Below are 15,851 nucleotides of genomic sequence, written 5' to 3' on the forward strand. Positions count from 1 at the left end.
TGGCCTCTGCCCCCGGCGCTAGAGTGGCTCTGGTTGCAGCGGAGCAATGCCCCGGAGGGGCAGAGCATCACCCCCTGGTGGGCAGAGCGTCGCCCCCTGGTGGGTGTGCCGGGTGGATCCCGGTCGGGCGCATGCGGGAGTCTGTCTGGCTGTCTCTCCCCGTTTCCAGCTTCAGAAAAATACAAAAAAAAAAAAAAAAAGGAAGCCACTGTGGCCTTGTCTCAACGCACCTCCCTCCTCCAAAATAGCAGTCTGTTTACTGAGCATCAGGTTTTCACCAGGTACTTAACCCCCCTCTACCTGGGACCTGGTGGTGGGGGGGGGGGGGTAGGTAGGCATTGCTAAACCATTTTACAGATGAGAAAACTGAGGCTCAGGGAGGTAAGACTGGGCTGTGGGACTCTAGGGACTGGAAGACAGGGGATCCCACCTCTCCTTCTCAAGATCCATGTGGAGGGAGGCAACAGGAGCCCTGCACCCCTGCCAGTTACACAGCAACAGTGTCTAGAGTGGCCTCTCCTGCAGTGGGACCCAGCTGTCCTTTCACTAACCTACAAAGAGGAGAGTCCCCTTGCCTTCTGACGACTTTTCCCCTGAAAATCATTAAATTGATACATTATAATCATGCTGACTACAGCCACGTACCCAAACACTTGCAAGAGGTAAAGCTGTTGTTTCTCTGAGGTGGGGGATGGGGCTTGTGCTCAACACACCTGGTACAGGGAGGGGTAACAACCCCACACAGGGTACATCTGGGCCCCACAGAGAGTGTCAATGGCAGGGGGTGGGGGAAGGCCTCCCCCTTCCTAGAGGCAGTACTGACACCCTGACACCCCACCAACAGTTCCAACATTAGCAGCCCCGAGGCTGAACACCCACCTCCACCCCTCCCAGCAGGGACGCTGCCTGGAGCATGCATGTCTGTCCCTAAAGATTGTCTGGGCCATGGCTGCTCAGCAGGGCCATCTCCCAACCCCCTGCCCTTAGGGCCCAGCCAGGGCTTTCGCCTGGGCTGGCTGGTGACACCATGTTCTCCGAGCCCTGAGAGTTCCCCTGAGAAGTCACTTCTGGAGGAACACCCACAGCCGAAGCTTAGCCGACAGCCTCACCACCGGCTCCCCTCCTGCAGGAGCAAATGCCTCCCAATGGGGCCATGCCCAGGGGACCCAGGAGAGTCCATCACATGCTCGCCAGCTCTGTTTGGGCTGAATTAGCAGTGCCAGATGCTCAGTGACGTGGGGGGGGAGGGGCTTCAGGCCCCTGGGCCATCGCTCCACCACACTTGGAGAGGAGCTGGAGCTGGCGGTGACAAATGCAAGCCTCTAGCTCTGTCCATGGCCCCCTCTGCCCACCCCAGCTGCTCACCGCTGCCAGGAGGCCAGGCATCCATGGATAAACATGCTGCCAGGGCTACCAGACTGGCAGGGAAGGAGGCCCGGTCCCAGGTGCCCTGCAGCCAGCTTGACACCACCAGCCCAGCCTCCCTTGCTCTCCAAGGGATCTGGGCACCCACTAAGGTCCATCGCTTTAGAGCCTTTGCCCGGAGGCCTCTGTCTTGTGCACTAGCCACAGCTCTCACCTTCGCACACAGGCTGATGGGTGGTGGACAGAGCTCCCAGACCAGTTCCTAACCTGGTAAGGGGCCTCCCATGTCAAGACCTTGGACCATTAAGGTGCCATGGTGGTTTAGGCTCCAGGGGTATACTCCTACACATCCTCAGGGGCCTCAATCCTGGCTACCCTCTCCTCTCAACTCCTGGGGCAAATGCAGGCCCTCCTGTTCCAGTTACCTGTGCCCGAAACGTTCTCACAGACACGGGGTGGGAGACACACCTCTGATACCACCAGCTGCAGGAGGTCTCTGCTGTGCTGAGTGCCAGCTCCAAGGCCTGCAGACCTACACGGATCCCAGGCCTCTAGGGGGTCCTCCTAATGAGCCAGTCCTTCTGCAAGCTCCGCTCCGTTCAGGATGGGGAAAGGGTTAATGTCCATGCAAAATAGAAACCAGCGGCTCAGGAAGCATCATGTCTGCTGTCGGGATGGGACAGGGTAGGCAGGTTGAAGGCAGCGTAGAGGGGCAGAAAGCTGGCTGAGGGGTGCAGCCAGCAGACTCACCAGGGTCGAAGTGCGAGCTGAAAGCGAAGCTGGGGTTGAAGAAGGACGACGACATTGCTAGGGCCAGCAGTGTGCGGGCACGCCTGACCGCGGTGCGTTCAGGACGCCCGCAGCCCCGGACCGCGCCGCGCCATCGCCGGACGGCCGCTGCAGGTGCGGATACGCGCCCTACCCGCCGCGCCTGCCGAGCGCCCACAGCTACAGCCGTGATGCTGACGGGGTGTGGGGCCGGCGGGGTGCGGGTGCGGTGTGGGTGCAGATGGCGTCGGCAGACGAGGCGCCTCCGCCCGGTCGGCTGCGGTGCAGCCGGGCTCCGGGGCTGGTGCAGTCCAAAAACACTGGCGGGAGCGCGCGCGGGTGTGTATTGGGGGGGCTCCCTCTCCGGCTGGGGGACAGAGACGCGCAGAGGGGGAACATGAGGCTGACGTGGGGGGAGCGCGGCAGCGCGGTGGGGGGGAGGGGTCACGGAAGTGTGCGGAGGGGGGGACCTGTAGGCTGGGGTCACTGAAGCACGGTGCGGAGGTGACACAGAGATGAAGGATGGGCGACCCTGGGGAGGGTCACGGGAACGCTGGATGAGATTTAGAGAAGGTGAGGCGGGGAACATGGAGAGTAGGGAAGGCGCACGGGAATACGGCGGCACACGCGGGGGTGGGCACCGTGCCACTCTGGAATATGAAAGCACACGAATGGTGGCAGGGGACGCGCCGAGGCCCAGACGCACGGGGTCGGACCGGCACGGGGCTCACACACGCTGGTTCAGAGGCAGCTTGAGTCTGGACCCGGGCCCTTTGGGCGGTGCCTGCGCTGGCGCATGGGGGGCTGCTTTTGCACACACAACCCCCACCCCCGCGCCTGTGCCACGCTGCGACAACCTGGAGAATGAGGCGCTGCCCCCCCGCGGTGTGAACAGCACCAGGTGTTTAGGGCAGGCGCAGCGGCGCCAGGCACCGAGGGACTGTCCCCTCCCGCCGCTGCGCGCCCTGCCGCGCCATCTTGCCCCAAAGCGGTGGTGGCGGAGAGCACAGCTGAGCGGGCGGGGGTGCAGGCAGCTTGGGCTTGGGACTAAGGTCCCATCCCCACCGTAGGACCAGGAGAATTACAGTGTAGCCGAGATTTGTTTTCTGTTATTTGGGTTACTCATTCACCCATCCATTCATTTCTAGCCAGATAAGCAAAGCTTCTTGGCAGGGCCCAGCTGGAAGATGGGGGTGGGAGGAGCAGGAGATAGGACACCTACCTCCTGCAGGACCACCAGGCTTAGGGGAAAGCAGGGATGGGCTGGGGAGGGGGGTGGGCAGGGACTGAGAAAGGATGATGAGGGCTGGTCAGTCCTGGGGAGAGGGTACGCTTCTTATTCTAAGGTGGCCCCTTGTGAGGCCCTCCTTCTCCTTCAGGCATTAAGGTTTCCCGGCTGTAGTTAGCCCCACCCCACCGCAGGCCTATAGAGGGGGAACTGGCTGTGTGGCTGCTGGCTAAGTTGACCAAGGAGGTACTGGGGGTGGGGGTACTCAGATCCCAGGGTCTTGGGTGGCATGGACAACTGAGAGCTGTGATTCAGGAGTGCTCCCAGTATGATGAGGCTGTGTCCCCAGTCCCGGGGGGGGGCCTCCCTTCCCACCCAGGAGGCAAGCCCAAGGCTGTGTGACCCCATGTGGAGAGCCCTGCCTCTGCCCACCTCCGTCCCCACCGAGGACCCCAATGTAGCCAGAAGGGCTCCTTGTGGACAGGCAGGGGAAGATGACCAGTAGCCAAAGTTACCTCTGTCCAGAGCCTCTGAGCTACCATGCCAGCCTCAGTGACCAGGGTTGGAAGATAGTCTGTGACCTGGGTTTGCCTGTGAACGAACACACACATACACACACACACTGGCACACAGACATACACTTGCACACAGAAAGGCTGGATCTTTGGGGCTTTAGGGTTACAGACCCTCCTCCAGGATCCAGGCTGGTTAGGGGAAGACACCCAGGGCTCTAGATCCAGCACTTTCACTTCATTTGACTAGAGTGATGCCCCTTCTCCCCAGGAACTGGGTCCTCTGCAATTCCACGGGAACAGGAGCCCTGCTGCTGCCTGGCAGGGTGACTGCTGACCTGGAAGTGCTCCAAGGCCCTCACCATTAATCCGTTCATTTGACCATGCTTCCTATGTGTAGCCAGCACCAGGCTCTCACTGCTTACCAGGTGTAGAGCAGGAAGGCTGGCGCTAGGCTGTAGGGGTAGGGTCTGACTGCATACCATCTGGACTGGGAGAATGGAGCTGCTGTCCTTCCAGGGCCTCCTGAGCCCAAGGCCTCCAGGTCAGCCATGATCCTGACCCATGGCCATCATGACAAGAGTGAACGGATAGTACAGAGCCCTGAGGCCCTGGAGAGAGCAGAGCCGAGAGCCGCCTCCTGCAGGCTAAGCTCCAAGGAGCTGTCTCCTTGGCCTCAGGGCCAGAGGGTCAGTCCCACCTCTGAGAAGGAGCAGAGGACCTGAGCCCCAGTGGCAGAGCCCCACACTGCATGCCCTGGGTCACCTGGCCTCAGTTGTCCAGCATTGAGACAGGGACAGTGGTAGGTCCCTATGAACAGGGCATGCAGGGATGAGAGCGGACAGGAGCGGATCTGCCAGTTTTGGGGTGACCAGTGGCCAGTGCACCTTGGGGACACCAGTGTGTTGGCTTCTGCTAACTCCGGTTTGGCAAGAGGTTTCTGAAGACATGCCCCTCCCCCCAAACTAGGGGCAGGCAGGACACCCTAGAACCCTCCAGAGGCCCAGCAGGGGCCCAGCCCAATAGTTCTGGGGTCAGGATGCGACACACCTGAGTGATCACTGCCCTACGGATGCTGGCTGGTCACAATACCCTTCCATCCACAAAGGCCAGGCTGGCGGAGACACCACCTCCTGGCTTCTCTACCACACAATGCAAAGGCACCTGGGGTCCATGGAGACTAAGGCCATGGGCAGGAGCTTCAGGCCAGCTGTAGGGGGCTCACAAAGGCCTCTGTGGTTGACAGTATCAAGGACAAGTTATGCCTGCCCCATGCGATGGGTGGTGGGGGGATAGCACCTTCCCTGGAAGGAGCTGACCAAAGGCGCCAGGTCTCGCTGGGCCTAGAGGGGACCCAGGGACGCCTGAGGCATAAGTAGGACAAGGGGAGAGGCCTCCCCTGTGCAGGGCATGAGGGGTGGGGTGGTGGCCACAATGGACTCAGGTGAGGTAATCAAGGCACCAGGATCCACGCCATGGAATGTTTCTGGTTCATAAGGAGTGCGGTGCTGACATGTTCAGTGAGGTAAGCCAGAAACAAAGGCGCCACAAGGATTCTACTGATGTGAGGCTCTAAAACCACTCGAGCCCACACACAGAAAGGTGGCTGACTGTTGCCAGGGGCCCCAGGGAGGGGCACAGGACCTCTGTGGGGCGTAAGGAAACTGCTAGAACTAGACAGAGGCTCTGGTTGTACTACCCTGTGGATCAACTTAAGAAAACACCAAATTGTACACTCCAAAATGGTGAGCTAGATGGTATGTGATTTATACCCAATAAAACTGTCAAAGACAAACTTGGGAATCAAGGCAACTATTTTTTTTTTTTTTTTTTTGTATTTTTCTGAAGTGAGAAGAAGCAGGGAGGCAGAGAGACAGACTCCTGCATGCGACTGACCGGGATCCACCTGGCAAACCCGCCAGGGGGTGATGCTCTGCCCATCTGGGCTGTTGCTCTGTTGCAACTAGAGCCATTCTAGCACCTGAGGCAGAGGCCATGGAGCCGTCCTCAGCACCCAGGCCAACTTTGCTCTGATGGAGCCTTGGTTGTGGGAGGGGAAGAGGGAGATAGAAAGAAAGGAGAGGGGGAGGGGTGGAGAAGCAGATGGGCGCTTCCCCTGTGTGCCCTGGCCAATAATCAAACCCGGGACTTCCAATGACGGGCCAATGCTCTACCACTGAGCCAACCGGCCAGGGCCCCATAGCAACTAATATATATTTTTAAATTTTATTTATTCATTTTACAGAGGGGGGAGAGAGAGAGAGAGAGAGAGAGAGAGAGAGAGAGAGAAGTGGGGGGGGGGAGCAGAAAGCATCAACTCCCATATGTGCCTTGACCGGGCAAGCCCAGGGTTTCAAACCGGCAACCTCAGGGTTCCAGGTTGACGCTTTATCCACTCTGCCACCACAGGTCAGGCGCAACTAATATTTTAATGCTGTAAAGCAGTGTTTTTCAACCAGTGTGCCGCGGCACACTAGTGTGCTGTGAGACATGGTCAGGTGTGCCGTGGGGAAATTAAACATGGGTCCCCAAACTACGGCCTGCGTGCTGGATACGGCCCGCTGCCAGCCGCCTCCATCCGAACATAAACATTCCCCTCACAATCCCTCCAGCTATCAGCAACAGGAACAGTGGAGGCACAGGGAACGCTCACTGACCAATCACCTTCTAGGATTCATCCCGACCACTAGCAATGAACCAATAGTAGGCTGCCTCTCATCCACACCCAGGAAGGTCCCCGCTCAGGCTGCCATGCACTTGTCATTGTGTGGCTGTGGTGAGTAGTTGAAGCTGCTACTCCTCCCCATGGTCCAATTTCTAATCCTGGTCAGGACTGGAGGTAAATGTTGCCATCACTAGATGAAGCCTCAGCCTCAGCTGGTTATTATGTCTATCCTGATATACACTGTATACAGATTTTTTTTTTTGTATTTTTCTGAAGCTGGAAACAGGGAGGCAGTCAGACAGACTCCCGCATGCGCCCGACTGGGATCCACCCCGCACGCCCATCAGGGGGCGTCACTCTGTTGCGACCAGAGCCAGTCTAGCGCCTGAGGCAGAGGCCACAGAGCCATCCCCAGTGCCCGGGCCATTTTTGCTCCAATGGAGCCTTGGCTGCGGGAGGGAAAGAGAGAGACAGAGAGGAAGGAGAGGGGGAGGGGTGGAGAAGCAGATGGGCGCTTCTCTTGTGTGCCCTGGCTGGGAATCGAACCCAGGACTTCCGCACGCCAGGCCGACGCTCTACCACTGAGCCAACCAGCCAGGGCTGTATATAGATATTTGACCTTTTTCTTTTTAAAAGAGGCCCCCGCAGAGGGTGATATACAATGCATCACGATGTTATCTAACTTTAAAGCTAAAGTTTGCTGATCTTCCTTCGGACAGTTTTTGGTTATCTGTTGCCAAGGAGTTCCCCATTCTGGCCAACAAAGCTATTTTGACATTGCTCCCGTTTTCAACCACATATCTACGTGAGCTGAGCTTCTCAAGCTTGACTGCGATAAAAACTAAAAACAGAGACTGAGAACTGTTGAGGAAGAGCTTCGTGTGTCTTTCTACCATTCCTGCCAGGATATCCCTTTTGTGTTCATCGAAACGGGCCCAGGTTTCACACTGAGTATAAATACATTTAGAAACTATATTATTAACTATATGTATAATATATACTATGTTAGAGTGTCATTTTGGTAGGTGGTGTGCCCCAGGATTTTATAAATGTAAAAAATGTGCTGCGGCTCAAAAAAGGCTGAAAATCACTGCTGTAGAGTCAGAATTAATGAGGAAAATCCTGGACAAGCAAAATATCCCATTCTGGGACCAAGGCCTGAGCAAGAGCAGAGCTGAGCTCCCTGGAGCTTGAGGCCAGGGCAGCTCAGGATTGCTTACTTAACACCGAGCACCTCCACTATCAGGTGGCTTCTCTGTGTCTCTCCCCTTTTTGAAAGGAATCAGTCATCGGATTTAGGGCCACCATAATCCAGAATGACCTCATCTTAACTTGGTCACATCTGCAAAGATCCCGTTTCCAAATAAGTCCCATTCAGAGGTACCAATGAGGGATTAGGACATAGACATACCTTTTGGGGACACCATTCACCCCATTACAGCAATGAAGGGCACAGAGGCAGGGACATGGGGACAGAGTCAGTACCTATGTAATCCCTCCTATGACAGTAAGCCATACCAGCATTCTTGCACATGGGGCTGTCCCAGGTACAGCCCACACACCCATGTACCAGGCACCACTGTGGGCATCACAGGGCCCAGGGACACCCATGCCTTCTGGGACTCACCCACCTCTGGCTCCCCTACCCACATCCCCAGAACGGGCCACCCTTTCCTGCTTCCACTGGGGATGTGGCCCTGGCTCGGGATGGGGAATAGTCATGTTGCTTCCCCCACTCCTGTGTAGGGGGATGCAAGTGTGCTGTGGCAAAGGGGAAGGGATCTCCCCTAGCTGAATTTATCAACCCAGGAGAAGCCCTGCCCATCAAGCCCACCACCATAGCTGTGCTCTGCAGTGTGAGGATGAGGAGGGCTTCCCACCTTTGCCAAAGAGATCATCAGAAGGCAGGGTATAGCCCTCCCAGGAAAGGGAAGATGTTTGGAGTTCCAAGTTGGCCTGGCTGGGGCCACCCTAGCCATCCAGGGAGACACACCATAATCTGGGAATGGGGCTTGAAAGAGCTTCATCCTTAAGTAAAAATGGCTCCAGGAAAAGAAGAGCTAATTCCTTACACTTGTAATGCTCCTGTCACAGAGCAGGGCTGGCTGCAGTCTCTGCAGGGGTCTCTGAAGGGTCCAGGCTGCAGCATGGGGGCCGGGGAGCAGGAACAGCCATCTTGCCTCTGCAGTCGCTCCAGGGAGGAGGGGGTGCAGTCCTAGACCCCTGAGAGCCCACAACTGAGCTTCCTAGAGGGCAGTGTCTGCCATGCCTGGGCACAGGGGGACAACAGTGTCCCCAGTGCTGTGAGGGGGTCCCCGTGGCCTCCAGGCCAACTCAGCCCAGAGCAAGCAGCAGTGGGCCAGGGCCAAGGGCGAGGAGAGGCTGCCCAACTGTGGGCAGAAATGAAACCTGAGGGTTGCCTGGGGGACCGGCCATCTGTCGTCATGGGGGCAGGTGCTGGTTCTAGGAGCCCACTGGCACATCCCCACCCATCTGGTGGCCAGAGTGGGTGCAGATAGGCCTTCCAGGACACAGTGCAAACTGGCAGTGCCACCCTCCTTCACAGGGCCACACAGGTCAGGCAGAGGGGTTGCAGCTGACCCTCTGCAGACCCCTTGGTGTTCCTTCTTTCTTCATGGTTTTTGTTTAATTTATGCTTTTATTAAAAGAGCTGTTTCTCACTCAGCATATTCTTTTTTTTTTTTTATGGGGTGAAATTCACATAACATGAAAAAACCACTTTAATGTGAAGAATCCAGGGTCAATTCGTGCATTCACTACTGTGTGGGTCCAGAATGTGTCCATTGCCCCAAATCAGACCTCTACCCGTGCACCCTAACTTCCTAGTATCTTGTCCCCAGCCGGCAGGCACTGTCTGCATCCTGTCTATGGATTGATCACCTCTCCTGGTCACTCAGTGGAGCAGACGCTCGGAACAGGTGGCCTTGGTGACTGGCTTCCTCCACCGCACAAGGGTTTCACGTTCAGCTGTAGCACGCTATGCTTCTCCCCTTCACGCCGAGAACATCCCCCTGTGGGACGCAGAGTGGGTGTCTGTGCTGTGGGGACAAGGCTGCAGTGTGAGGACATGTGGGGAAGTGGCCCACTCAAACAGGGCTCAGGCACCAGCTCGGTTGGGGAGCTTTAGGGGAACGCTTTAACCTTTGGGAGAATAGCTGGGTGTGTGGACCCTTCCAGCACTCATCCTGGTCACCTCACTCTTGGGAATGAGGCACACATAAAACACTGTATGTAATGACAAACACGTGGGGGCCTGTGCAGAATCCAGCGGCAGACGACCAGCTGAGTAAGTCACTTGGACGTCCCAAGCTTGCTGGCCAGACATGGAGCTGTTTGAGATTACCCAGTGGTGGTGCCACACAACAAATGTCCACCAGGCAGGAGGCCCCAGTGGCTGCTGTGGCGCAGAGATCTCGTGACCCAGGGGTTAGGAAGACATTCTGTCGTGCAAAATTGGGTAGTATGTCCCTCTCCGGTCCCTCTTTCGCATCCTCATGAATGCACTTCGGGGGCCCTGCCCAGGGAGAGAGGCCAGACCGGCCTGGAGTCACTTAGCCCTGTTCCCTGTGCCCAAGGGAGTCATCCTGGCCTGGCTCCTGGGCCCTCCACAGTGAACCAGGAGCACAGGACACTGTTCAGCCAGGCTGCTTACCAGAGGAGGCCTCACTGTGTAGTGCCTTCAGGGACCCACTGGCCAGCCTGTGCCCCTCAGTGACCGTGGTAGCCCCAGCCAACCATCTCCAGGACCATAACACCCCCTTCCCTCTACAAGGCCAGGAGGCAGGGTGGGACCTCCTGCAACAAACAGAAACTCTGTCTGCTCCCCCACCCTCACCCCAGGCTCTATGGGCCAGGCAATGCTGGTGGTCAGTCTGCCCAGTCCAGAGTGGATGTGCTAAGTGCCAGCGAGCCCATGGGGGTGGCCAGTGCCAGGCCAGAGTGCCCGAGAGGGGTGGGAGAACAGCTGCAGCTCCAAGCTGTAAACAGGCCAGGAGGCAGCAGGTATAAAAGCTGGAGTCTCCACCGCCTCTCAGCACCCAGACTGACCCGCCTCCCAGAGCCCTTGAGGGAAGCCAGGAGGAGGTGAGCCCTGCTGGGGAGGGGTAGTGGAGACACTGAGCAGCTCAGCAGGACCTGGAGCTTTGTCTTCATCCACAGGATAAGGAGAGCCCCTGGGGTCTGCGTGGACCCCAGGGAGGCATAGGGAAGGCAGGACGAGAAGGAGGAAGGGGAGGGGCAGCCCAAGGGAGCCCCAGTCTGAAGGTAGCTGTGTGGGCCTGGGTCTAGGAGGGAGGGTGGCACATGTGTAACATATACCTATGTGGGGGAGGGGGTAGCTGAGAGTCAGGGTCAGTATGGGGAAGCTGAGACCAGCTCACCAACTTCAGGACCCCAGATGCTGAGTAGGGAGTGAAGGGTCCAAGCCCAATGGATCTGCCGACTCTGACAGGCACACTCTGGCCCTGTCCAGCCCCGTCCCAAGGGCACTCCTGCTGCCCTTATCACCCTTTCTCACCCCCTCCAGCCCATGAGGCCTTTTTCTCATGTTAGCACCTGAACTCATCAGGGATTCACTGATCAGTGCTGGATGCACACTGCAGCACTCAGGAGGACCAGGTGGACGGTCCAGAGTGGTCTGGGGGAGGTTCTGGCCAGCCCTGGGGGGGCATCCAGCACTAACAATGCTGGGACATGTGAAGGTCTGAGAGGGTAATCAAGCCCCAGCCAGCTCTGACTGGAGGGCAGTGAGGTGGGAGGGGAGGGAGGCTTTGGGTCCTTCCCCTACAGCCTCCCTTCCCTGTGGCTCCTTGTGTGACCATGTCAAGGGGCAGGCAGGGCAGACAAGGTCCCACTGGGCTCGGGAAGCAGGACCCGGTGCCAGGGCTGCCAGAGTTGAGTGCAACCTTTGACCTGTGGCTTCTCCACTGGAGAGGAAAGTAGACTCCTCCAACCATAGCCCAGCCCTGTTCAGACCCATGGGCCTTGGGGCTGCCCCTCCCAGTGGCAAGAGCATGTTCCAAAAGGCTCCACGACCTGGTGAACTTTCAAGAGGGCCAAGGAGCCTCTGGAATTAGCTTGCTTTGCCACAAGCCCCAGAACCCAACCCGCCCTGGGGACAGCAACCTGAGAGCGCAGTGGGTCACAAGGCACGACTGTGAGGGGCACAGGACAGCCTGGTCCCGACTCCTGGGCCCTTGCCTGTGCCCCAGACCCCCCGCCCACCTGGCTGGGAGCCCTGTCTGCCTGCCTCCCGTGACTCTGCATGAAGTGGGGACAGGGATGTGTGTACCTCCTCATGGGCCGTGGGCAGATGCACCTCTGACTGGCCTTCCTGAGGGCCTAGAAAGTGGGCAGTGATCACTCTGCTCAGATGGAGAGTTCTGGGCCTCCCTCAGTCCAAGGCCAGCTCCAAACTGGCCTGTGCCCAGCACCCCTCCACACACACATAGAGGGGGCGAGCATCCAGCCAGGAGGACCAGGGCCCACTGGTCTGGGGTCCCAAAGAGTGAAGCTAAAGCCTTGGGCCTTGAGTTTTGGCCAGAGGAAGGGGTGCTTTGGGTAACCAGGACAGCTTCCCAGAGGAGGTGGCTTGGCGATAGGCCTGGAAGGACAGAGGGACTTTCCCCAGCAACACTGAGAGGTCAAATGGTCTGGGCAGAGTAAAGGAATTGGTATGCGTCACTTACCATCTCGGACCCTCATTCTCCTCTATGAAGTGGGGGAACCCTCAAGGTAGCCTGCGAGAGGTGGGAGCTCAGACTCGTCTTCCTCGGGGCCTTGGGCACAGGAGCCTCTACAAGTCCAGGAGCCAAAGAGCAGCTCAATCTGGGCCCCTGGGGACTCCACTTGGAAGGCAGAAGCTAGAACCGTGCAGGTCCAAGGAGAGTGCCTCCTCCCACTGTGCATATCACCAAACTGGCTTGTGTCCACCACAGGGCCAGGATGGATGAGGATTTCTCCTCCCAGATGAAGAAGATGGCCTTGGCCATGGGCACATCCCTGTCAGACAAGGACATAGAACTGCTGCCCACAGACATGAGGCACCATGGTACAGCCTGTCCCCTCCATGGCACCCCCAACCCGGGCCAGCTCAGCCATGGCTGAGGAAGCAGTGGACACAGGAGCCCATCTGCTCCTCCTTCCCGGGGCTGATGGGCCAGGACACACGGGGGAGGGATAGGACCCAGCAGCCCTTGCCCCAGAGCAGGGTCTCAGGGTCTCCTTCTGGGCCCCACCTCCTGGGCAAGGTGGTCCCATTGACCTTTGCCTGGTCATCCCAGGCTCCTTCAACTACCTCAAGTTTTTCGAGTACATGCAGAAGTTCCAGGCCTCGGGGCAGCTGGAGGGTGCCATCCACAAGGCCTTCCAGACCCTGGACAAGGACAAGAGCGGCTTTATAGAGTGGAACGAGATCAAGTAACAGCCAGTGGCTGAGGATGGGGAAGGGGATGTGGTCGGGGGCGGGGTGGTACTGAACCCTGGACCCCTGCCCAGTCCATGCTGCCTCGCCACCCCAGTAGACAGGCATTCTCAGCAGGACCCACCTGACCTTTCCAGATGTAGGACAGGCCATCTAGGGCCACAGGGACAGCACTAGACCCAGGCCCAGAGACCCATCTCCAGCTGGGCCTTGGTTTGACCACCCATAAAGTGGGAAGTGAGCACTTTGTAAACCATTGGGTGCTGGCGAGACACCCTGGCTCTGATCCATGCTCACCTGGCCCAGGTACGTCCTGTCCACCATACCCAGCAGTGGGCCCGCCGCCCCGCTGACAGATGAGGAGGCCGAGGCGATGATCCAGGCAGCTGACACTGATGGGGATGGGAGAATTGACTTCGAAGGTAGGTAGCAGATAGGGGTATTGCTCAGGTCCCCGGGGTCAGGGGTCAGTCACACTCAGGCAGTTTGCCCGATACCTGTCATCCCTCTTGGCACAGAGCTGAGTGGCTCCTCGCTGCCAAGTGTTGACCCCCTCCCCCAAAGCTTAAAGCCTGTGGTGGGCACCACCAATCCCAACTCACAGATGGAGAAACTGAGTTTCAGAGATGCTGAGTGTGGCAGAGCAGAGGTAGCCACTGCAGGCTTCTGAAGGGTGGCTTGAGGTGGCTTTGGGGAAGGTCACCTGGCAGCTGCAAGCCAATGGTCAGTGGTACATGAATAGGAAGGGGGCACCGGAGATGGGCAGGGAGGTTTGGAAGCAGCAACCAGGGCTTGAGGAGTTGCAGGGGTGGACAGAGAAGGAGGGTGTTGGGGTGGGAGAGGGCTGTGGCCCCTGGGGAGTGGGTGTGAAGTAGGTGAGGTAGGGGCTACAGGCTTTCCCTGAGGTTCCATGGGGTCAGTGTCATCCTGCCTCCCCCCAATCTCCCCAGCTGCCAGTCCCAGGCCTGAAGGGCAGAGGGCAGCCAGACGGCCCTGGGGAAGGGCAAGCACAGGCTCAGAGCCCCAGATCAATGGGCCTTTAGACACCCCTGCCAGGTGTGGGCCTATCCTGAACCCCAGGTCTCTACCTCCTGCCCACAAATGCCTGCAAACCCTGACTTGTGGGGTAGCCACAAGGTTTAACAGGTTGAGAGGTTTGCTTAGGACTTAGCCCCCAGCCCCTCTGTGCCCCAGTTTCCCCACTGAAGGCAGATAGGGGCTCTAAAGGGAATTTGGAGAGTCTCCACAGAGACCCAGTCCATCGCGAGCCCCAGGTGAGTGGGTGTAGAGCACCTAGCAAGTGTGGGTGCTCAGGCTGCGGAGTTTTGGTCCCTCCTGTTCCCACCGCAGGGCTATGGTGGGCAGGGCACAGGGACCCCTAGACTATGGGGTCCCTGCTTATAAAGGGGCACACCTCCCCATCGGGCCTGCAGGGCTCTGGGTGGAGGCACCAGGCGGGGGGAGGGCACAGTGTTTACTAGACATTTGTCTCCTGCTCCAGAATTTTCTGAACTGATCAAAAAGGAGAAAATTCCAAAGAAGAAGTAGCACCACGCCCAGCCCTGGCCCAGCAAAGGTCCCCAAGGGGCAACAGGGAACAGTGTGCCCACCAAGGAGGCCATGGGGGTGGACAAAGCCTGTGCCAGGAAAATGGAAGAAAACCAGCATTAAACAAATGACTTGGCCCATGTGTCTGTGGGGGTGCGGTGTGAACTGGGGAGTAGGGCGACAGGTCTCTGAGGACAGCCGGGGGTAGGCAGGAGCGTGGCGTGCAAAGGAAAGTGGAAGACAGGGTGGGTGTGTCAAGCCCTGCCCCTCTGCCATCCCCTTCTCCCTACCTCATTGCAGGCTCCCATGGAGGGTGGGTGGTCCCACCACCAGCCCTGGCCCCTTCGATCTGCCCTCCCAGCACAGTGCTATCTGGGCCTAGAGCCCCAGGACTCTCTTCCCAACCCCAGCTGGGGTTTGCTCAGGATTCAAGCCAGGCTGGTTCCTTGGCCCTGTTGTCCCAGGGTGTGGCTGAGGGGGACCCTGGCATTTGCCTGGGCCATGCACTCTGGGCTGGACACATCCAGGGCTTCGTTCTCTGGATATATCTCCTTGCCTCCTCCAGACCCCTCCTTCCCAAGTTCTTCCTAAGGGAGACAGAACCCTGCCTGGACCACCCCAGGCCTCTGACCCAGTCATACTCACCCACTCGGCCAGCTCCTGCTTTGTGGTCTAAGCACCACCTGGATAGTGCCAGCACCCACTCAGACTTCTGCCCTGTACTCTGGGCTCCTATGCCCATTTTGGCTCCCTGATGCCCCATTTCATGTGAAGGAGGCATCTGGAACTTTACATGCCCAAAACTGAACTCCAATCCGCCCAGAGCCCCACCAGCCCCAGCCTTCCCATCTGTTAGACCTCTGCCAGGAGAGGAGGGAAAAGCTCTCCATGCAGAGGACCTGAGGTCCCAACCCAACCCAGAGGGGGATGGGAAAGGACTCATGAGGAGCCTGCCTCTGCACTGCCCCCCCCCAGTCATCCTGGTGGCAGTCAGGACTGACCCTTGATGGGATCACACCAGCAAGTGACCAGATCCCCCAGGGTGTTAAAGGATGAGGGAGGGGCTCCACAGGCAGCCAAGGCAATCCATGGACAGTGATTTCCCCCACATTGTGCAAGAAGGGATCTCATGGCCAGCTCAGGGTCTTCCAAGTGGCTTGGTCCCCGCACCATCGGCTGGGGCAGCAGCATCCAGATAGCCCAGCAGAAAAGGGGGCAGTGAACCCTTGAGTAAGAGAACCCCATCTGTTGCCCTTCCACTCCCTTGCCCAGACTCCACCCTCCTTGTGGGCTGGGGCACCTGGCAGGAGTGGGAGAGGAGGC

General features: G+C 58.2%; 2 protein-coding genes across 4 annotated transcripts in view; one reads left to right on the top strand and one right to left on the bottom strand.

The window, feature by feature from the left end:
* AATK (apoptosis associated tyrosine kinase) overlaps positions 1-2,425 on the bottom strand; it is a 31,190-nt gene extending 28,765 nt beyond the window's left edge. For 2 of the 3 annotated variants that reach the window (XM_066381488.1, XM_066381487.1), the window contains exon 1: positions 2,116-2,425. In XM_066381488.1, coding sequence (XP_066237585.1) covers positions 2,116-2,170 — 55 coding nt within the window. In that variant the 5' untranslated portion in view covers positions 2,171-2,425. The remainder of the gene's footprint in view (positions 1-2,115) is intronic. The other variant, XM_066381490.1, reaches the window with a different exon arrangement.
* Positions 2,426-10,513: 8,088 nt separating this feature from the next.
* PVALEF (parvalbumin like EF-hand containing) lies at positions 10,514-15,478 on the top strand. Its single transcript, XM_066381504.1, has 5 exons — positions 10,514-10,642; positions 12,496-12,608; positions 12,841-12,976; positions 13,287-13,402; positions 14,482-15,478. The coding sequence occupies exons 2-5, from the start codon at positions 12,503-12,505 to the stop codon at positions 14,526-14,528; spliced, it is 405 nt and encodes a 134-aa protein (XP_066237601.1). The 5' UTR covers positions 10,514-10,642; positions 12,496-12,502; the 3' UTR covers positions 14,529-15,478.
* Positions 15,479-15,851: the final 373 nt, after the last annotated feature.

The sequence above is a fragment of the Saccopteryx leptura genome, chromosome 4 (assembly GCF_036850995.1).
Source record: "Saccopteryx leptura isolate mSacLep1 chromosome 4, mSacLep1_pri_phased_curated, whole genome shotgun sequence".
Classification (NCBI taxonomy): domain Eukaryota; kingdom Metazoa; phylum Chordata; class Mammalia; order Chiroptera; family Emballonuridae; genus Saccopteryx; species Saccopteryx leptura.

Excerpts from the sequence above, each read along its gene's own strand:
- PVALEF (XM_066381504.1), top strand. The coding sequence starts at position 12,503 with ATGGATGAGGATTTCTCCTCCCAGATGAAGAAGATGGCCTTGGCCATG. Across the intron at positions 12,977-13,286 it reads ATAGAGTGGAACGAGATCAA|GTACGTCCTGTCCACCATAC; the intron begins GTAACAGCCAGT and ends CACCTGGCCCAG. Across the intron at positions 13,403-14,481 it reads TGGGAGAATTGACTTCGAAG|AATTTTCTGAACTGATCAAA; the intron begins GTAGGTAGCAGA and ends CTCCTGCTCCAG.